This window comes from Heptranchias perlo, chromosome 13 (genome assembly GCF_035084215.1).
Source record: "Heptranchias perlo isolate sHepPer1 chromosome 13, sHepPer1.hap1, whole genome shotgun sequence".
Lineage (NCBI taxonomy): Eukaryota > Metazoa > Chordata > Chondrichthyes > Hexanchiformes > Hexanchidae > Heptranchias > Heptranchias perlo.
The window spans coordinates 34597532-34616993 of record NC_090337.1 but is presented as its reverse complement, the minus strand read 5'-3'; the positions used below and the strand labels follow the sequence as shown (position 1 = coordinate 34616993).

At 39.8% G+C, this 19462-nt stretch overlaps 1 protein-coding gene across 1 annotated transcript in view; it reads right to left on the bottom strand.

The window, feature by feature from the left end:
* pex5la (peroxisomal biogenesis factor 5-like a) overlaps positions 1-19462 on the bottom strand; it is a 103006-nt gene that overhangs the window by 42709 nt on the left and 40835 nt on the right. The window contains 2 exon segments of the mRNA XM_067994726.1: positions 5998-6207; positions 12102-12213. Of these exon segments, the coding sequence (XP_067850827.1) occupies positions 5998-6207; positions 12102-12213 (322 nt within the window).

Below are 19462 nucleotides of genomic sequence, written 5' to 3'. Positions count from 1 at the left end.
CGGCATTGAAGTGTCAACCAAAATTACGCACTTAAGACCGGAATAGAACTTGTACTCGTGCTACAACTGAGCTAGGCTTACACTCGATGGGTAATTACTTTGTCTCTAGGAAGGGAAATGAGGAACTGACATAAAACTATTCATATTCCATAAAAGCTGTCAATTGGCACTAACAGTGGGCATAAAAAAATCATTTCATAGACTAATCTATCCTCAATACAATGTAGTAGAGGGTGCAGGAGGTGAGAGACCTAAAAAGGGGGGAAAAGTGGTGAAAAATATGCATAAAAATATTAGAAGATCAAATAGCTGTAACAATATTACCAGCATAAGTAACAGACAAAAATTTCTTAAAAGAACTTTAATGATAAAGAAGAAAGGCAAAATGGACACAATCTTGGCTTAAAGCCTCCAGTCAGATACTTGCAGTTTTTGACATCAATTATTGCTCTAATGGATAAAGGCCAAATGCAACTATAATGGCAACTGACCATTCATCTTACTTCAAATTAAATTTAGGTTTGTCCTTCAATGCATTTTTCATGACATAAGGGAAATGTGGTAATACTGGTGTAGTTGCATAATATGCAGCAAATTAACATTGAACGAAACAGGGGAGAAGCACCAATCCTAGCAGTAATTTGTACTAATTCTTTATAAAAACTCAAAATCAGAATCAAAAGGGCTCTGCAGTATGAGTAATGCTGCAAAATGTAATTTAATCACATTCTTAATAAAAACTCATATATACCATATCCACAAAAAAGACGATTGAATGAAAAATCCATGCGGCAGAGAACTCACCAATTTCACACTGAAATGAGGCTTTTTAATGATTACCTTGAAAAGGTCACTTTGTACCTTTTGTTATTCTCAATGTTGTCATGCTTCACATACGCTAACTAAGGAGCAAATGCTGACAAAGGTGAAATATTCATCAGAGCACAAAATGAATAGGAAACGGCGGGTATTTAAGAAAATTATCTAAAAAGTCTAAAGAAACTCAAATTGATTAATAACGGGGTAGAAATTGGACCTTGTTACGCCTATTTTCCAGGTAGAAAACGGGGGCAAAAAAGCTTAATTTTGGGGGGCAACATCCCACGCCCGATCAGCGGCTGCACTTTGAGCACTGCATATTGGTGTAGAAGGCTTTGCAGGCGTTCTGGGCAGCTGTCTAAAACAGGCGTTAGGCTCCATACATACGTTAATTAAGGACCTAATGCCCGTTGAGGGAGCTTTCTGCTAAGCAGGTGCCGGGCCTGTCCCACTCAGGATTCTTCAGCGGCCCCTGCCTGCTTTCCCGACTCCACAGGCATGAAGATTGCACCCCCCCCCCCCCCCCCCAACCAATTGCCTGTTGCCAGCGAGACAAGCGGTCTGATGTTCAGCATTTGCAATAAGCGAGATGCCTGTGAAGGTGTGACAGTCTCCAGGAACTCGTACAAAAAATGTTAGTGAGAGCCAAGACCCAATTTCGGCACAGCACACGCTCTACCCAGTTCAGTCAAAAATGGTACTGTCGTCTTTTGACGTTATTGGACTCGGAATTAAATATTTTAATCAGCTGGGCGCTCAAGCCGTCTACTCAGAGGACCCAAGCAAAATGGCGGAAGTCACCTTGATGGTGGCAACAGGGCAGTAAGTTCTAGCCCTCCATTTCAGGTTGTTATATCCTTGTTTCCGCTGGACGGGATGGCTGAAAATTCAGCCCCATATAAAACTTTAGTGACTCAGAGTGAAACCCCTTTAGAAATAACTTTTTTTCGTCAAATTGACCTTTCAGCATTTAACTTTCAGTGAGAGGATTAAAGAAATATATTGATTAAATATCTCATGCTGCAATGTCAGTGTTGTGTGGACCTGTCCAATTTCTAGATTGTGTGCCATATAATATATCACACACTGATACAATGATGCATTTGATATCTTCATATAATTGCACAATGCATATTTATCCTAGAACTTCCATTTTTCTTGAAATCAGGATCAAAGCTGGTTCTCTATAAGTAAATCCATTTACTCAGATTCAGGAACTGGTACTTCACCAGGGATAACTCTGTTGGATAACTCAAGGATAACTCTGTTGCTGGAATATTGTTCTTTCATAGCTTTTATTATTCTCTATTTTCTCAGCCCATTTTATTTAATTTAAATCTAATACCTTCCACTTAACCTCTTTTGTTACATTTTCCATCAAAACATGCATATTTTACACCTGTCTAGGTTGGTTTTACACGCACCTAATAACATGTAATGGATTTTCCTTTGATTTTTGAGATAATATTAATTTCTCTGGCTTTCTTTTTATTCTGTTTTATGTTGTCTTGAATTGCCATCTAATACAGACTAATGATGGCCACAAAGTTTGCTTTACAGGAGGTGGACCAAATATTTAATTTCAGTGTGAGGTTACTGAGACTTTTTCCACATTTTCCACACTAAAAAAAAACATGAAATATTGATCTTGTGGTTGGTGAAATTAATCACATCGATGCAATGTGGAAACATTAACAATCCATCAATGCCACTCCACAAAGCATACTTCCTATGGCAGTACAAGCTGTGGGGGAGTCCATGTCCATTTTGCCAAACTGAAAAGGATTCATCATGAAGGAGAATGGCAGACAGATATTTAAAAGTAACTGAAAGTTATACATTGCATGCTTGAAGTTTTCTTTTCTGTGCTGACACTGTGCGGTTAGTGGCAGAGATGTATTTGAAATTTCAATGAGGATAAACAAATATCAACATTGGACATCCAAAGATGTTTCAAAGTAGGGAAACTGAATTTCTGCGAAAAGCAAGATGATAGCCAGGGATACTGAAATATAGTTTAAAATGATAATGGGAGCAGTCTAAAAAAAAATCCATATTCAGTTTATGCAAGGAAACTGTGAATTTGTCTAATAAATTTTAAATAGAAAGTTATAGATGTCAATTATCCATTGGCCTCCGATAATAAAAATATTGCTACTCATAAAACATGCAATGATTACATGTGTAGGAAAAACATAACAGTGTATGTATGGTTTGAATCAGTTACTCTAATTTCAGTTATTCATTCATTGCGGGGTCCCTTAGGGAAGAGCGACAATAACATGATAGAATTCCTCATTAAGATGGACAGTGAAGTTGTTGAATCCGAAACTAGGGTCCTGAATCTAAATAAAGGAAATTATGAAAGTATGAGGTGCGAGTGGCTACGATAGATGGGGGAGCTTTACTAAAAGGGATGACGGTGGACAGGCAATGGCTAATATTTAAAGAACGTGAGCAGGAATTACAACAATTATTCATTCCTGTCTGGTGTAAAAATAAAACAGGAAAGGTGGCTCAACCGTGGCTTACAAAAGAAATTAGGGATAGTATTAGATCCAAAGAGGAGACATATAAAATTGCCAGAAAAAGCGGCAAGCCTGAGGATTGGGAACAGTTCAGAATTCAGCAAAGGAGGACAAAGAGATTGATTAAGAGGGGAAAAATAGAGTATGAGAGTAAACTAGCAGGGAACATAAAACCTGACTGTAAAAGCTTCTATAAATATGTCAAAAGAAAAAGATTAGTGAAGACAAATGTAGGTCCCTTACAGTCAGAAATGGGGGAAATTATAATGGAGAACAAAGAAATGGCAGAACAATTAAACACATACTTTGGTTCTGTCTTCACAAAGATGGACACAAATAACCTCCCAGACATGTTAGGGAACCAAGGGTCTAGTGAGAGGGAGAAACTGAAGGAAACCAGTATTAGTAAAAAAAATAGTGCTAGGGAAATTAAAGGGGCTAAAGGCTGACAAATCCCCAGGGCCTGATAATCTACATCCAGAGTACTAAAGGAAGTGGCCCTGGAAATAGTGGATGCATTGGTGATCATCTTCCAAAATTCTAAAGACTCTTGAACAGTTCCTACAGATTGGAGGGTGGTAAATGTAACCCCACTATTTAAAGAAGGAAGGAGAGAAAAAACAGGGAATTACAGACCAGTTAGCCTAACATCAGTAGTGGGGAAAATGCTAGAGTCTATTATAAAAGATGTGATAACAGAACACTTGGAGGGCATTAATGGGATTGGACAAAGTCAGCATGGGTTTATGAAAGAGAAATTATGCTTAACAAATCTACTGGAGTTTTTTGAGGATGTAACTAGTAGAATAGATAGGGGAGAACCAGTGGATGTGGTGTATTTGGATTTTCAGAAGGCTTTTGATAAGGTCCCACACAAGAGATTAGTGTGCAAAATTAAAGCACATGGGACTGGGGGGAATATACTGGCATGGATTGAGAATTGGTTGACAGACAGGAAACAGAGAGTAGGAATAAACGGGTCTTTTTCCAGGTGGCAGGCAGTGACTAGTGGGGTACCGCAGGGATCAGAGCTTGGGCCCCAGCTATTCACAATATATATCAATGATTTGGATGAGGGAACTAAATGTAACATTTCCAAGTTTGCAGACGACACAAAGCTGGGGTGGAATGTGAGCTGTGAGGAGGTTGGCAAGAGGCTCCAATGTGATTTAGAAAAGTTGGGTGAGTGGGCAAAAACATGGCAGATGCAGTACAATGTGGATAAATGTGAGGTTATCCACTTTGGTTGTAAAAACAGAAAGGCAGATTATTATCTGAATGGTGATAGATTGGGAAAAGGGGAGGTGCAACGAGACCTGTGTGTCCTTGCACACTAGTCGCTGAAAGGGAGCATTCAGGTGCGGCATGCAGTTAGGAAGGCGAATGGTATGTTGGCCTGCATTGCAAGAGGATTTGAGTACAGGAGCAGGGATATCTTACTGCAGTTATACAGGGCCTTGGTGAGACCACATCTGGAGTATTGTGTGCAGTTTTGGTCTCCTTATCCGAGGATGTCCTTGCCATGGAGGGAGTGCAACGAAGGTTTACCAGACTGATTCCTGGGATGGCAGGACTGACGTATGAGGAGAGATTGGGTCGACTCGGCCTATATTCACTAGAGTTTAGAAGAATGAGAGGTGATCTCATCGAAACATATAAAATTCTAACAGGACTAGACGGACTAGATGCAGGGAGAATGTTCCCAATGGCTGGGGAGTCCAGAACCAGGGGTCACAGTCTCAGGACACGGGGTATGCCATTTAGAACCGGGATGAGGAGAAATTTCTTCACTCAGAGGGTCGTGAACCTCTGGAATTCTCTACCACAGAAGGCTGTGGAGGCCAAGTCATTAGATGTATTCAAGGAGAGAGATATATTTCTTAATGCCAAAGGGATCAAGGGATATGGGGAAAAAACGGGAACAGGGCACTGAGTTAGACGATCAGCCATGATCATTTTGAATGGCGGAGCAGGCCTGAAGAGCCGAATGGCCTACTCTTGTTCCTATTTTCTATGTTTTTATGTTTCATTCCACTATTTATTTGTTCTAGTAAAAATAAATTCACCAGTTAGATATAAATTACCTTCTGCATTGTAAAGCTTTAATGTCAAGTTATTTAAACAGGGATGCATGAAGTACAGAACATTGCCTTCTGTGTTACTAAGTTAATTTCAGAAATCTGAAGGGCATATAAATCATAAAATGAAAGCTGATTATGAATTTTCTCATGAATGCAAAAAAAACTCAGTACTATTTATTTTGTGGACAAAAATGATTTGTCAAAATGTTTATATTTGAACATTAAACTTGTTGACTTTTTATTGTGAAGAGTAAAACAAAAATAAAAAGCTACAGATGCTGGAAATCTGAAACAAAATCAGAAAATGCTGGAACACTCAGCAGGTCTGTTAGCATCTATAAAGTGAACAGACAAGTTAATGTTTCTGAAATTCTGATGAAGGGCTACACTTGAAACTAAAACTTGGGTGTCCTTGTAGGATGAGGAGCTTTTTTTAATGGTTGCTCATTTAGTGCAAAATGGACAACTTGTGTGAAATTTCAAAATATGGGAACAATGGCAGGGAAACTATAAAAATGTTCATGTCTACAGAATAAAATAAAATAATTCAGGATTCATTCAGTTCATACCAGCATCCAGGGAAGATCTATGTGGGGCTTTGACACTCTGAATACTTTGCTCAATTTCTACTTTGATTAGATCGGTGTCATCTGGCTCTTTTCTAACGGAGGCAGATTTAGCTGCTTCACTTCTTGAGGTAACATCAGATTTCTTTGTCTTATTACTGCTCGTCTTAGCTGGCTCCGTAAGGTCCAAGAGATCCAAAGCTGGTGATAGAACTGTAAGAAATGGTGTTATTAGAAGTAAATGAACAGTAACGTAACCTTAGTAAAGTTGATTTACATTGGTTTTCTTGTGAAGACATTTTGATGAGAGCATTACAGCTAATTTTTTCTGAAAAATTACTTTATAGGAGTAATTTTCCATTTTTTTGCTGCCAGGAGGGATCCTTGCTGGCCAGCAAGACAATTCAGGCACATTCTGTGCACAATTTTGCACCCATTGTTGGAAATGGCTGGAAATTGTGTACAGTTGCACCTGACTTTGATATAGGTTGCTGCTGAATGAGACTCCATGCCAGCAGCATGAAGTACGAACAGTATCAATTACCTATGATCTTTTCATAAAAATTAGGATAAATTACTGGTATTTTAAAATTTTGCATTTAAGTTACACATAATTAGATTCAATAATAAATTATAGCAGTGATTCTATGATACCACACTCCCAATGGGGAAGCCATGCTCAGGAGGGTTGTGGGTTAGAGAAAAGGCATTGCAGTCTCAATTCTTCAACCTGTGCTACCTGTAAGTGCGGCTCCCCAGATCATGGAATTGCTCCTCATAAGAAAACCAAATGGAGCTTTTTTCAAAATAAATCTGCAGATCTTACGTTAAGTTGTTCATCTGATCATGGATTACAGAATTGCATACATAAAATATAATTTCATGTTTACAGCTCTCTGCTCTTATCATATAATGCAGTCTTAACTACAATTATACCATTCTTACCTCAATTGCAATTCTACCAACTTGTATTCATTGCAAATCTGTATTATAATTAATTAGGTTATGGAAATATCCTCAGTAGCAAGTTATCTACTGATTCTTTGTTTTTTCCCTCAGTCCTGTCAGGTGTTGTGAGGCAAAATATTCAGATTAGAGTAGTAAAATATCTGATGCACTTTAATACATTTAAACTGTTAAAAGTGGGTCACCTTAACCTAACCTGCCTGGCAAGAAAATAACGGGATTGGATCGGCCTCCCTTTTATACCACTCCGATTTTACTTTCCATTGAAGTCCATTAGCTCCACATTAAATATTCTGGTTAAATACACACTGGTTTAAAACACATTCCATCATATTTCTTGATGGGCCATTCATTCACCTAAATATACAGCTTCTCACTCCTTCAGCCCATTGTCCCAAAGAAGCAAAATATTTCATATCTTTTAATGCAAGTTGATCAGAACTACTCACCACTTACCTGAGGTGTTAATAAGCCTAAGTGATAGTGCACGGTAAGATCAATCTTAATACTGGTTTTGACAATTGGTTTAAAAGTGGGTGCTTACACTCTCAGTATGAATGTAGACCATGTTAAATTCAAAAGTAAACAGATCTACCTAAACGCAACTGCTTTTTTTTTGTTCGTTCACGGGATGTGGGCGTCGCTGCCGAGGCCGGCATTTATTGCCCATCCCTAATTGCCCTTGAGAAGGTGGTGGTGAGCCGCCTTCTTGAACCGCTGCAGTCTGTGTGGTGAAGGTTCTCCCACAGTGCTGTTAGGAAGGGAGTTCCAGGATTTTGACCCAGCGACGATGAAGGATCGGCGATATATTTCCAAGTCGGGATGGTGTGTGACTTGGAGGGGAACGTGCAGGTGGTGTTGTTCCCATGTACCTGCTGTTCTTGTCCTTCTAGGTGGTAGAGGTTGTGGGTTTGGGAGGTGCTGTCGAAGAAGCCTTGGCAAGTTGCTGCAGTGCATCCTGTGGATGGTACACACTGCAGCCACAGTGCGCCAGTGGTGAAGGGAGTGAATGTTTAGGGTGGTGGATGGGGTGCCAATCAAACGGGCTGCTTTGTCCTGGATGTTGTCGAGCTTCTTGAGTGTTGTTGGAGTTGCACTCATCCAGGCAAGTGGAGAGTATTCCATCACACTCCTGACTTGTGCCTTGTAGATGGTGGAAAGGCTTTGGGGAGTCAGGAGGTGAGTCACTCGCCGCAGAATACCCAGCCTCTGATCTGCTTTTGTAGACACAGTATTTATATGGCTGGTCCAGTTAAGTTTCTGGTCGATGGTAACACCCAGAATGTTGATGGTGGGGGATTCGGCGATGGTAATGCCATTGAATGTCAAGGGGAGGTGGTTAGACACTCTCTTGTTGGAGATGGTCATTGCCTGGCACTTGTCTGGCGCGAATGTTACTTGCCAGTTATGAGCCCAAGTCTGGATGTTGTCCAGGTCTTGCTGCATGCGGGCTCGGACTGCTTCATTATCTGAGGGGTTGCGAATGGAACTGAACACTGTGCAATCATCAGTGAACATCCCCATTTCTGACCTTATGATGGAGGGAAGGTCATTGATGAAGCAGCTGAAGATGGTTGGGCCTTGAGGATACTGCCTTGAGGAACTCCTGCAGCAATGTCCTGGGGCTGAGATGATTGGCCTCCAACAATCACTACCATCTTCCTTTGTGCTAGGTATGACTCCAGACACTGGATAGTTTTCCCCTTGATTGCCATTGCCTTCAATTTTACTAGGGCTCCTTGGTGCCACATTCGGTCAAATGCTGCCTTGATGTCAAGGGCAGTCACTCTCACCTCATCTCTGGAATTCAGCTCTTTTGTCCACGTTTGGACCAAGGCTGTAATGAGGTCTGGACCCGAGTGGTCCTGGCGGAACCCAAACTGAGCATCGGTGAATAGGTTATTGTTGAGTAAGTGCCGCTTGATAGCACTATCGACGACACCTTCCATCACTTTGCTGATGATTGAGAGTAGACTGATGGGGCGGTAATTGGCTGGATTGGATTTGTCCTGCTTTTTGTGGACAGGACATACCTGGGCAATTTTCCACATTGTCGGGTAGATGCCAGTGTTGTAGCTGTACTGGAACAGCTTGGCTAGAGGCGCAGCTAGTTCTGGAGCACAAGTCTTCAGCACTACAGCCGGGATGTTGTCGGGGCCCATAGCCTTTGCTGTATCCAGTGCATTCAGCCATTTCTTGATATCACGTGGAGTGAATCGAATTTGCTGAAGGCTGGCTTCTGTGATGGTGGGGATATTGGGAGGCGGCCGAGATGGATCATCCACTCGGCACTTCTGGCTGAAGATGGTTGCAAACGCTTCAGCCTTGTCTTTTGCACTCACATGCTGGACTCCACCATCGTTGAGGATGGGGATGTTTACAGAGCCTCCTCTTCCTGTTAGTTGTTTAATTGTCCACCACCATTCACGACTGGATGTGGCAGGACTGCAGAGCTTTGATCTGATCCGTTGGTTGTGGAATCGCTTAGCTCTTCATAAACTATAACTAGTTTGCTCTACTTCGAAGACTTGCCAGACCCAGCTCTAAAGTGTCTTGCCAGGCTGCACCTGTTCCATTCTTGTCCCAAAGACACTCTCTGATAGCTGTGACTCCAATCCTCTCCTGAGAGACACTCTGGTTGGCCCATGTTCACTCCCATTTTCCTCCTCTTTTTAAGAATTTCTCCGGCTTCCCTCACTTCTACTCCAAGTCTGATTGCCAAAAAGCCAGCACCACTCTGATCTTCTTTTAACGAAGTGTGGTATTTCTTCATTTGACAACTACTCAGAGCATTGTTTTGCACATGTTCATACCGTGTGTATAGCTATCATATATTAAAAACTTAGGTCTGTGTGCATTTCCTGTGTACAAAACTTTACTTTCTAATGTTACGTTATTGTCACAATTTTGTGTCAACTTTTCGTCCATTATAAATTCCTATTTCCACATTTATATTGGGAACTGTCTATGTAAACGTATCATGCTGTAATTACACCTTCCTACAAATGCAGGCACTGCAGCACCTCACATTTACATCTCCCAGCTCCCTGGCCTATACTGTAGAAAAACTCCTATGCTCCAACTGTACTTCTCTGCTTCCCAAATTGCTGTCAATTTTGATTTTAATTATAATCAATAATATGAAATCAAAATTTTAAATGAAAATAAGGGTAGAATGACTTTAAAATGGGGAATGAATTACCTCTGCATGTTCTGATCCAATTATCCTCCTCCCTCCAAACCTACTACACTTGGTCCTGCCTCCCCGTGTGCAGCACCACAGGAAACTGACTAGTAATATATTAAAAGTTTTATATTTAGTGAACATTTCCTGTAAATGTCACACTTACTTCCTGTAACACATTCCATGTCAAACTTTAATTGTAACCCTCTTATTGTTTTAAAACAGCATATCCCCTAACTCAACATGAGCAATGCCCTAATAGAATAATGTGCATGAGTATGTATTAAAATATGCATAATATATAAAAATACATACATGAAATACACAGAATTTATATATATATATATATATATTATATATATATACAGGATCCTGTTTCACACCATTCATTCGCAGGCATATCAACTAGATGCACAAACTGGTTTAATGCACATTTTTAGCTGGCAACAACAATATATATTTAAAGGACCTTCACTATACAATTTTGGTTTGTTGGATGATGTCCTGTGGTAACTATGTATTGAGGCAGTCCTCATTTGAGCATAACTAGTCCACGTTCATGTAAAACTGAACTGTTCTATTTTGATATCACACTAAAACAACAATGAAGCAGATATTACTGAGCTGCCTTTTGTGTGTTTCTGGCAGGCATTCTCGTGTACAGTACGTGCATGTGAATTAACAATTTACAGATGAAACTGAAGCGCTAATGAGATCAGATGATACAACCTAAATACTTTAGTCCATGGAGTCAATAAACCACATTTACAGTATACTGCTTCATATAAAATTTAAAGAAAACTGCAGGACAAACAAAGAACAAATGCAGAAAAATTGCTAGCAGCTAACACTTTAATTATTCATGAAACAAACCAGATGTTGATCATCATTTTAAAATTAAATGGCCTATTAGTGTCACTACTCAAATACTTTCTGACACTCTTGGTGCCTGTATCTGCATCATTTTATGCAACACAACACCGACATTAAATAGTTCTCAATCAGCTTCAGCTTGTAAAAATTCTATTGACCACATATGAGAAAGTGTTTGTGCTGTGTCTTTATATTATGTATTATTATTATATAGTTGCAAAATGCACAAAAAAGGCATTCAAGTTACATTTTTTGCAATTTATATTTTCAGTGTTAATGGAAAGGAAAATGGACTGGGTGTATATTGGGCGGCTGATCCACTACTGCAGGGTTTGCACACCCGCTGAAGTTAAATTTTGCTCCCAGGCTGTTTTCAGTGATTGAAGGCTTTAGAACGAGGAGACCTAGATGTAAGACTAAACAAACATAAAAGATTTAGGGCACAGAGCAGGAGAAACTTTTTTTAACGCAGGTGGTTATGAGGTTGAAAATGCTCAAAGGGACGCAGATATAAGATTAAATGTAAGAGATTTAGGGCAGAGGGTAGGAGACACTTTTTTACATAGAGGGACGTGAGGCTGTGGAATGCACTACTAGGGTTAGTGATTGAAGCAGAGACCATGCCAACATTTAAGAATAGGTCAGATAGGTGATTGAAGGAAATGGGAATAAAGGGATATGAGGATAGAGTAGGCACATGGGATTAGGATTACTGTTCATGTGGAGGATAAACAACAACACGGATTGATTGGGCTGAATGGCCTGTTTCTGTGTTAGAATTTCTGTGAGATTCTATGTTCAAAATATGCTATCCTAATGTCAGATTGCATTCTAAACAAAGACACAGACTTTCAATAATTGAGTATTAATGAAAAAAATTACAAAAAGTTGTTATATAATACTAACTACAGATATTTCCTAATGATCATAGAATTTCATTCCAATATCCATAGTGGCGAACTCTTTGTTGCATATTAATCCCAAATAAATCACAAATACACTGGATTGTTACTGGGAAAAATAATTAAAAATAATTATTACAAGGCAGCTTCCTTTTCTTTGTAATACTCAGGTTAATGATCACCTGCTGTGTTTGATGTTGGTGCACGTGAAACTCTGTCAGCTTTTGCTTCAAGTAGAAAATCGTCAATCGAGGGGCTCAGGAGGGGTCGACTCTCCTGTTGTTCATTCACCAGCTAAAAATAGAAATAAAAGAAGCAGTCAAGCAGAGGAGGACGTGGGTGAGGGCTCAATTATAAAATAAGCTTTCAATGAGAAAGTTAAATCAATATTTCAAGACAGCCAGTTGGAATTGGGGCTCTGGTGTGTGCTACCTTTAGAAATGTTTAGTCACAAACAGGCTAGGTTTTCATTTTGCTCAATTAATCAATGAGGTTTAAAAGAACTTTAGACATTGTTGTACATTCTTTGGTTCAAACTATACTTCAGTTCTGTAAACACAAGGACACTTTTCTGATGGCTTGTGGTGAGTGTAGTATTGTATTCTTTACTATTTCAAAATTATAACTGAAGCCTGATTCAAGCAAGATGTGGTGAACCATTGGTCAGTGTGAAGGGTTGAACCGCAGGAGAGAAGAGTCTGCATAAAACTGATATGCTCCTCGGCAGATTGGAGTATGTTTGAAAGTTTCCCAGGTTTGAAGTCAATGATGATCATACTGAGTGATTTGTTACATTAGCTGACACAATGAAGGAACATAAATTAGGATGGTATGTTGGAAATGCCTTTTTAAATGTAGTTAATGTTGTCTACTGTAATAAGGATTGCATAGAAACAAAATGGAAAACTTTAACTAAGAACAAAATTTGATTTTGTTTTTAGCAATCTATTTTGTCGCCTATAGCATTGCTCAGAGACAAAAATAAACATAATTTAAAAATATTAAACAGAATATTAATCCTCAAACAGGTTATCTCCTAATTATTTGTACTTTGCTCCACATATCAAGTTATTTTTAAATTGTCTTCTTTATTCTCTAATATTTAGCTTGCAATTCAAAAATACCTTTGTGCTCATATATCATTCTCTTGTTATTCCTTTTGTTGCTATAAAATGTTGGCTTCTGCAAAAACATGCTTATCTTTGCACTAAACAGACATTGTTTTTAAATGAAGTAATTGTCCCTCAACCTCAGAAGAGCACTTCATAGAATCAAAGAATCATACAATGATACAACACCAAAGGAGGCCATTTGGCCCATCATGCCCGTGCCAGCTCTTTGAAAGAGCTATCCAATTAGTCCCACTCTCCTATTCTTTCCCAATGGCCCTGCAAATTTTTCCCCTTCAAGTATTTATCCAATACCCTTTTGAAAATTATTACGGAATCTGCTTTCACCACCCTTTCAGGCAGTGCATTCCAGGTCATAACAACTCACTGCATAATTTTTTTCCTCATGTCGCCCCTAGTTCTTTTGTCAATTACCTTAAATCTGTGTCCTCTGGCTACTGACCCTTCTGCCACTGGAAACAGTTTCTCCTATTCATGATTTTCAACACCTCCATCAAATCTCCCCTTAACCTTCTCTGCTCGAAAGCGAACAACTCCAATTTCTCTAGTTTCTCCACTGAAGTCTTTCATCCCTGATGCCATTCTAGCAAATCTCCTCTGCACCCTCTCCAAGGCCTTGACATCCTTCCTAAAGTGTGGTGCCCAAAATTGGCCACAATACTCCAGCTGGGGCATGACCAGCTTTTTATAAAAGTTTAGCAAAACTCCCTTGCTTTTGTACTCTATGCCTCTAATTACAAAGCTAAGGATCCCGTATGCCTTTTTAACAGCCTTCTCAACTTCTCCTGCCACCTTCAAAGACTTGTGTATGTACACCCCCAGGTCTCTCTGGTCCTGCACCCCCTTTAAAACTGTACCATTTTGTTTATATTGCCACTCCTCATTCTTCATACCAAAATGAATTACTTCACATTTCTCTGCATTAAATTCTATCTGCCATGTGTCTGCCCATTTCACCAGCCTAACTATGCCCCCCTGGTCTATTAACTATCCTCATCATTATTTACTACATTTCCGAGTTTCGTGTCATCTGCAAACTTTGAAATTATGCCCTGTATATCCAAGTCCAGGTGATTAATATACATCAAGAAGAGCAGTGGTCCCAACAGTGACCCCTGGGGGACACCACTGCACACTTCCCTTCAGCCTGAAAAACAACCGCTCACCACTACTCTCTGCTTTCTGTCCCTTAGCCAAGTACGTATTCACACAGCCTTTGCCCTTTTAATCCCATAGGCTTTAATTTTGCTAACAAGTCTGTTATGTGGTACTTTATCAAACGCCTGTTGAAAGTCCATATATTCAACATCAACTGCACTACCCTCATCAACCATCTCTGTTACTTCATCAAAGAACTCAAAATCAAGATAGTGAAACAAAATTGTCTTTACCAAATCTGTGCTGGTTTTCATTTATTAGCCCATATTTTTCCACGTGCCAATTAATTTTGTCCCAGGATTAATGTCTCTAAAAGTTTCCCCACCACCAACGTTAGGGTGACTGGCCTGTAGTTGCTGGGTTTATCACTCTCCCCTTTATTGAACAGCGGTGTAACATTTGCAATCCTCCAGTCCTCTGGCACCACTCCCATATCTAAGGAGGATTGGAAGGTTGTGGTCAGAACCTCCACAATATCCACCCTTACTTCCCTCAGCAACCTAGGATACATCCCATCCAGACCGGGTGACTTTTCTACTTTGAGCATGCTAATCTTTTAAATACCTCCTCTTTATCCATTTTTATCCTATCCAATTTCTCTACTACCTCCTCTTTTACTGTGACATTGGCCGCATCCTCTTCTTTAGTGAAGACAGATGCAAAGTACCCATTTGGTACCTCAGCCATGCCCTCTGCCTCCACAAGAAGATCTCCTTTATGGCCCCACCCTTCCTTTGACCACCCCTTTACTATTTATATGTTTATAAAAGGGAACCCAAAAGTCTTTCATGTTACCCGCTAGTCTATTCTCATACATTCTCTTTGCCACTCTTATTTCCTTTTTCAGTTCTCCCCTGTACTTTCTGTATTCAGCTTGGTTCTCTGCTGAATTATGAACCTGACATTTATCATAAGCCTCCTTTTTCTGCTTCATTTTAATTTCTATATCTTGGTCATCCAGGGAGCTCTAGTTTTGGATGCCCTTCCTTTCCCCCTCGTGGGAACGTGTCTAGTCCGTACCTGAACTATCTCCTCTTTGAAAGCCTCCCATTGCTCATTTGCTGAATAACCTGCCAATCTTTGATTCCATTCCACCTGGGCCAGATCCCTTTTCAACTCACTGAAATTAGCCCTCCTCCAGTTGAGTATTTTCACATTTGATTGTTCCTTGTCCTTTTCCATAACTACTCTAAACCCAATGATATTGTGATCACTGTTTCCCAAATGCTCCCCCACTGAAACATGCTCCACTTGCCCCACTTCATTCCCCAGAACTAGATCCAGTACTGCCTCCTTCCTCATCGGGCTGGAAACATACTGATCAAGAAAGAAACATTCCAGTTGCATTGATGTGAATTTTTCCACTTCTTGCTTCAGCCACTCTGTAACTGTAAACATAAATTATGAGGGGGAGGGGCTTTAGATATTTGCCTCGGTGGGCATAGTGATATCTCCTTCAGAGTGAACCTGCTTTCGCTTCTTGATTCCCTGTCCCCCGTATAGTGCTTCTGATCATATTGCTTCTTTGCAATAAGGTGTTTTTGGGGCCAAGAGGAGCATTAAAAATCAAAACTCACTTTTACTCCTGTTTTTGAGCGGCCTGCAATGGTCCCTTTAAGGACCACTGGTTAGACCATTTCATGCCTAGCACCACTGGGTGGAGCGTGCTTAGCGCACACTCCACCCATTTGGTACTAAAAATTGAAAATAGTTCATACAACCGGTGTAGTATCCTGATTTGCATAGGCAATTAGGCTCCTGCCCATTTCAAGACCTGTTTGACAGCCTCTGGTAGCTAATGGGTAGAGATTTGTTTTCCACTTTTCAACTGCCTGCCACCCTGTTTATGTGGACGTCTTTCTACAGGCACCATCAGCAGTGGCTGTTGTTGGGTGTTCCTCATCTGATTTTGATTTTTTAATTACTTTCCCAGGTTGGTGAATTTGCACTGCTTTTTAAGGTACTTTGGTTTTTTTAAAGAAACTTTTTTTTTCAATACCTATTGAATGTTGTCATCACGGTTTTTGATATATAATAGATGATTCACAAATAATGAGAATATAATCAAAGTGGACAATATCTAATTAGAAAGAAGAAAAGCACAAATGTCTGGAATTTCCATGGGAGTTCTCCTGATCGCCCACTGCAACTTTGGGGAAAAGCGTCAGAAACCCTGGAAAACCGGCATGAATGGCTATTTCCGCTATTTGGAATTCTGCTGATATTCCCATTGAAGGAGTATATTGGGATATTTCATGCGGAAATTCTACCCCAAAGATTGAAAACATTTAACCAATGAGAAGGAAGTAAACTGGCCAATGCCTTGACAATCATGTCATAGACAGCATACTTGATGTATACCAATAGACAGAAGAAATTCTATTATAAAGGATAGGTGAAATACGATAGTGGGTTAGTGCATCATCATTTTGCCTTTATGCTCTCAGCACAAAACTGCCCATAATTCATCAAAAAATAGCGATACATTTTAGAAGGGTTACAAGGTGGCTAAAGTAGCAAATTGAAAAATTCATATTGCAGCAGGTGCTCTTCTGTGATTGAGGTAAAGATTGCAGATACTCAAATGTAAAGTGGTTATAGGCACAACTCACTTACATTTAAAATTCCATGATCCTTAGCACTATTTCATCTCATTCTGCCCAGATTCTGTTAACATGGGCAGAAATCATGCAGAGACTCCAGGTCATGTGGTTGGACAGCAGAGAACACAAAGCTTTATTCTGCACCTTCCTTGTTATACTTGACCTATAGGTGGCAGTAGGTACCCAAAGAGTTCCATTCCCTGGAGCAAATATCCCTCACTTTAATGGTTATAAAAATGTCTCTGCAACAGAATGGGTTTCTTTTGTGCTGTCATTTCTATGAGCAAAGTGTTGAAGACTAAGTAAAGGCTTTTAACCATGACATAGTGAATAACTAGGGCTGTTAATATGGCTTTAAACTAAAAGGGGAGGGGTCAGGTGAGGGGAAATTTAGAAATCTAATGAGAAAAGCCAAGACAACAGAGCAGTGTAGTCATTTGGGTAAAGATAAGCAGAGTGTGGCAGGAAGGGACAGTGAGTTTACCGAAAATAGAGCATCAACAAGTAAGGTCAATGCAGGAAAAAATGGTAAAAAGTCAAAATGAAAGGCTCTTTATCTGAATGCACGGAGCATTCATAACAAGATAGATGAATTAATTGCACAAATAGAGATAAATGCGTTTGATCTAATAGCCATTACAGAGACGTGGTTGCAAAGTGACCAAGATTGGGAACTAAATATTCCAGGGTACATGCGTTTAGAAAAGACAGGCAAAATGGAAAAGGAGGAGGCGTAGCCCTAATAGTAACGGATGACATAAGGACAGAGGTGAGAAAGGATCTTGACTCGGAAAATCAGGAAGTAGAATCAGTATGGGTAGAAATAAGAAATAACAAGGGGCGGAAAACACTGGTGGGAGTCGTTTATAGGCCCCCAAATAGTAGCTATACTGTTGGACAGAGTATTAATCATGAAATAATAGGAGCTTGTAACAAAGGTAATGCAGTCATTACGGGGGACTTTAATCTTCATATAGACTGGGCAAATCAAATTGGCAAAGGTAGTTTGGAGGATGAGTTCGTGGAATGCATTCGAGATAGTTTCCTAGAACAATACGTCATGAAACCAACCAGGGAACAGGCTATTTTCGATCTTGTATTGTGTAATGAGACAGGGTTAATTAGTAATCTCAGTAAAGGATCCTCTGGGGAAAATTGATCATAATATGATAGAATTTCACATTGAGTTTGAGGGTGATGTATTTAATTCCAAAACTAGAGTCTTAAACTTAAATAAAGCCAATTACATAGGTATGAGGGGCGAGTTGGCTAAGGTAGATTGGGAAATTAAATTAAAGGGTACGATGGTTGAAGAGCAATGGCAAACATTTGAAGAAATATTTCAATATTCTCAACAAATATACATTCCATTGAGAAATAAACACTCCACGGGGAAAGTGATCCATTTGTGGCTAACTAAAGTTAAGGATAGTATTAGATTAAGAGAAGAGTCCTATAATGTTGCCAAGAATAATAAGCCTGGGGATTGGGAGAGTTTAAGAAACCAGCAAAGGACGACCAAAAAACTGATAAAAAGGGAGAAAATAGAATATGAAAATAAACTAGCAAGAAATATAAAAACAGACTGTAAGAGCTTCTACAAAATGTAAAAAGGAAGAGAGTACCAAAAGTAAATGTTGGTTCCCTAGAGGTTGAGACAGGAGAAATTATAATGGGGAATCGTGAAATGGCAGATGCGTTAAACAAATATTTTGTATCTGTCTTCACAGTAGAAGACACAAAAAGCATGCCAGAAATAGTGGGGAACCAAGGGGTAAATAAGAATGAGGAACTTAAAGTAATTAATATCAGTAGAGAAAAAGTACTTCAGAAACTAATGGGACTAAAAGCCAATAAATCCCACGGACCTGATGGCTTACATCCGAGGGTTCTATAAGAGGTGGCTACAGAGATAGTGGATGCATTGGTTATGATCTTCCAAAGCTCCCTAGATTCTAGAATGGTCCCAACAGATTGGAAGATAGCTAATGTAACCCCGCTACTCAAGAGAGGGAGAGAGAAAACAGGGAACTATAGGCCAGTTAGCCTGACATCGGTCGTCGGGAAAATGCTGGAATCCATTATTAAGGAAGTGGTAACAGGGCACTTAGAACATCATAATATGATTAGTCAGAGTCAACACGGTTTTATGAAAGGGAAATCGTGTTTGACAAATTTATTAGAGTTTTTTGAGGTTGTAAATAGCAGGGTAGATAACGGGGAATGAGTGGATGTTGCACATTTGGATTTTCAAAAGGCATTTGATAAGGTGCCACATAAAACATTGTTACGCAAGATAAGGGCTCATGGGGTTGGGGGTAACATATTAGCATGGATAAAGGATTGGTTAACGGACAGAAAACAGAAAGTAGGGATAAACGGGTCATTTTCAGGTTTGGTAGACTGTAACCAGAGGGGTACCGCAAGGATTGGTGCTTGGGCCTCAACTATTTGCAATCTATATTAATGACTTGGATGAAGGTACCAAGTGTAATGTATCTAAGTTTGCTGATGATACAAAGCTAGGTGGGAAAGTAAGCTGTGAGGAGGACACAAAGGCCCGATATTACCAGGGAGACAGGATGGCAGCAGGGGGGCAACTGGGCGCATGGGTAACCCGCCCAGTGAAATCCATCCGTTCCCCACGCAATC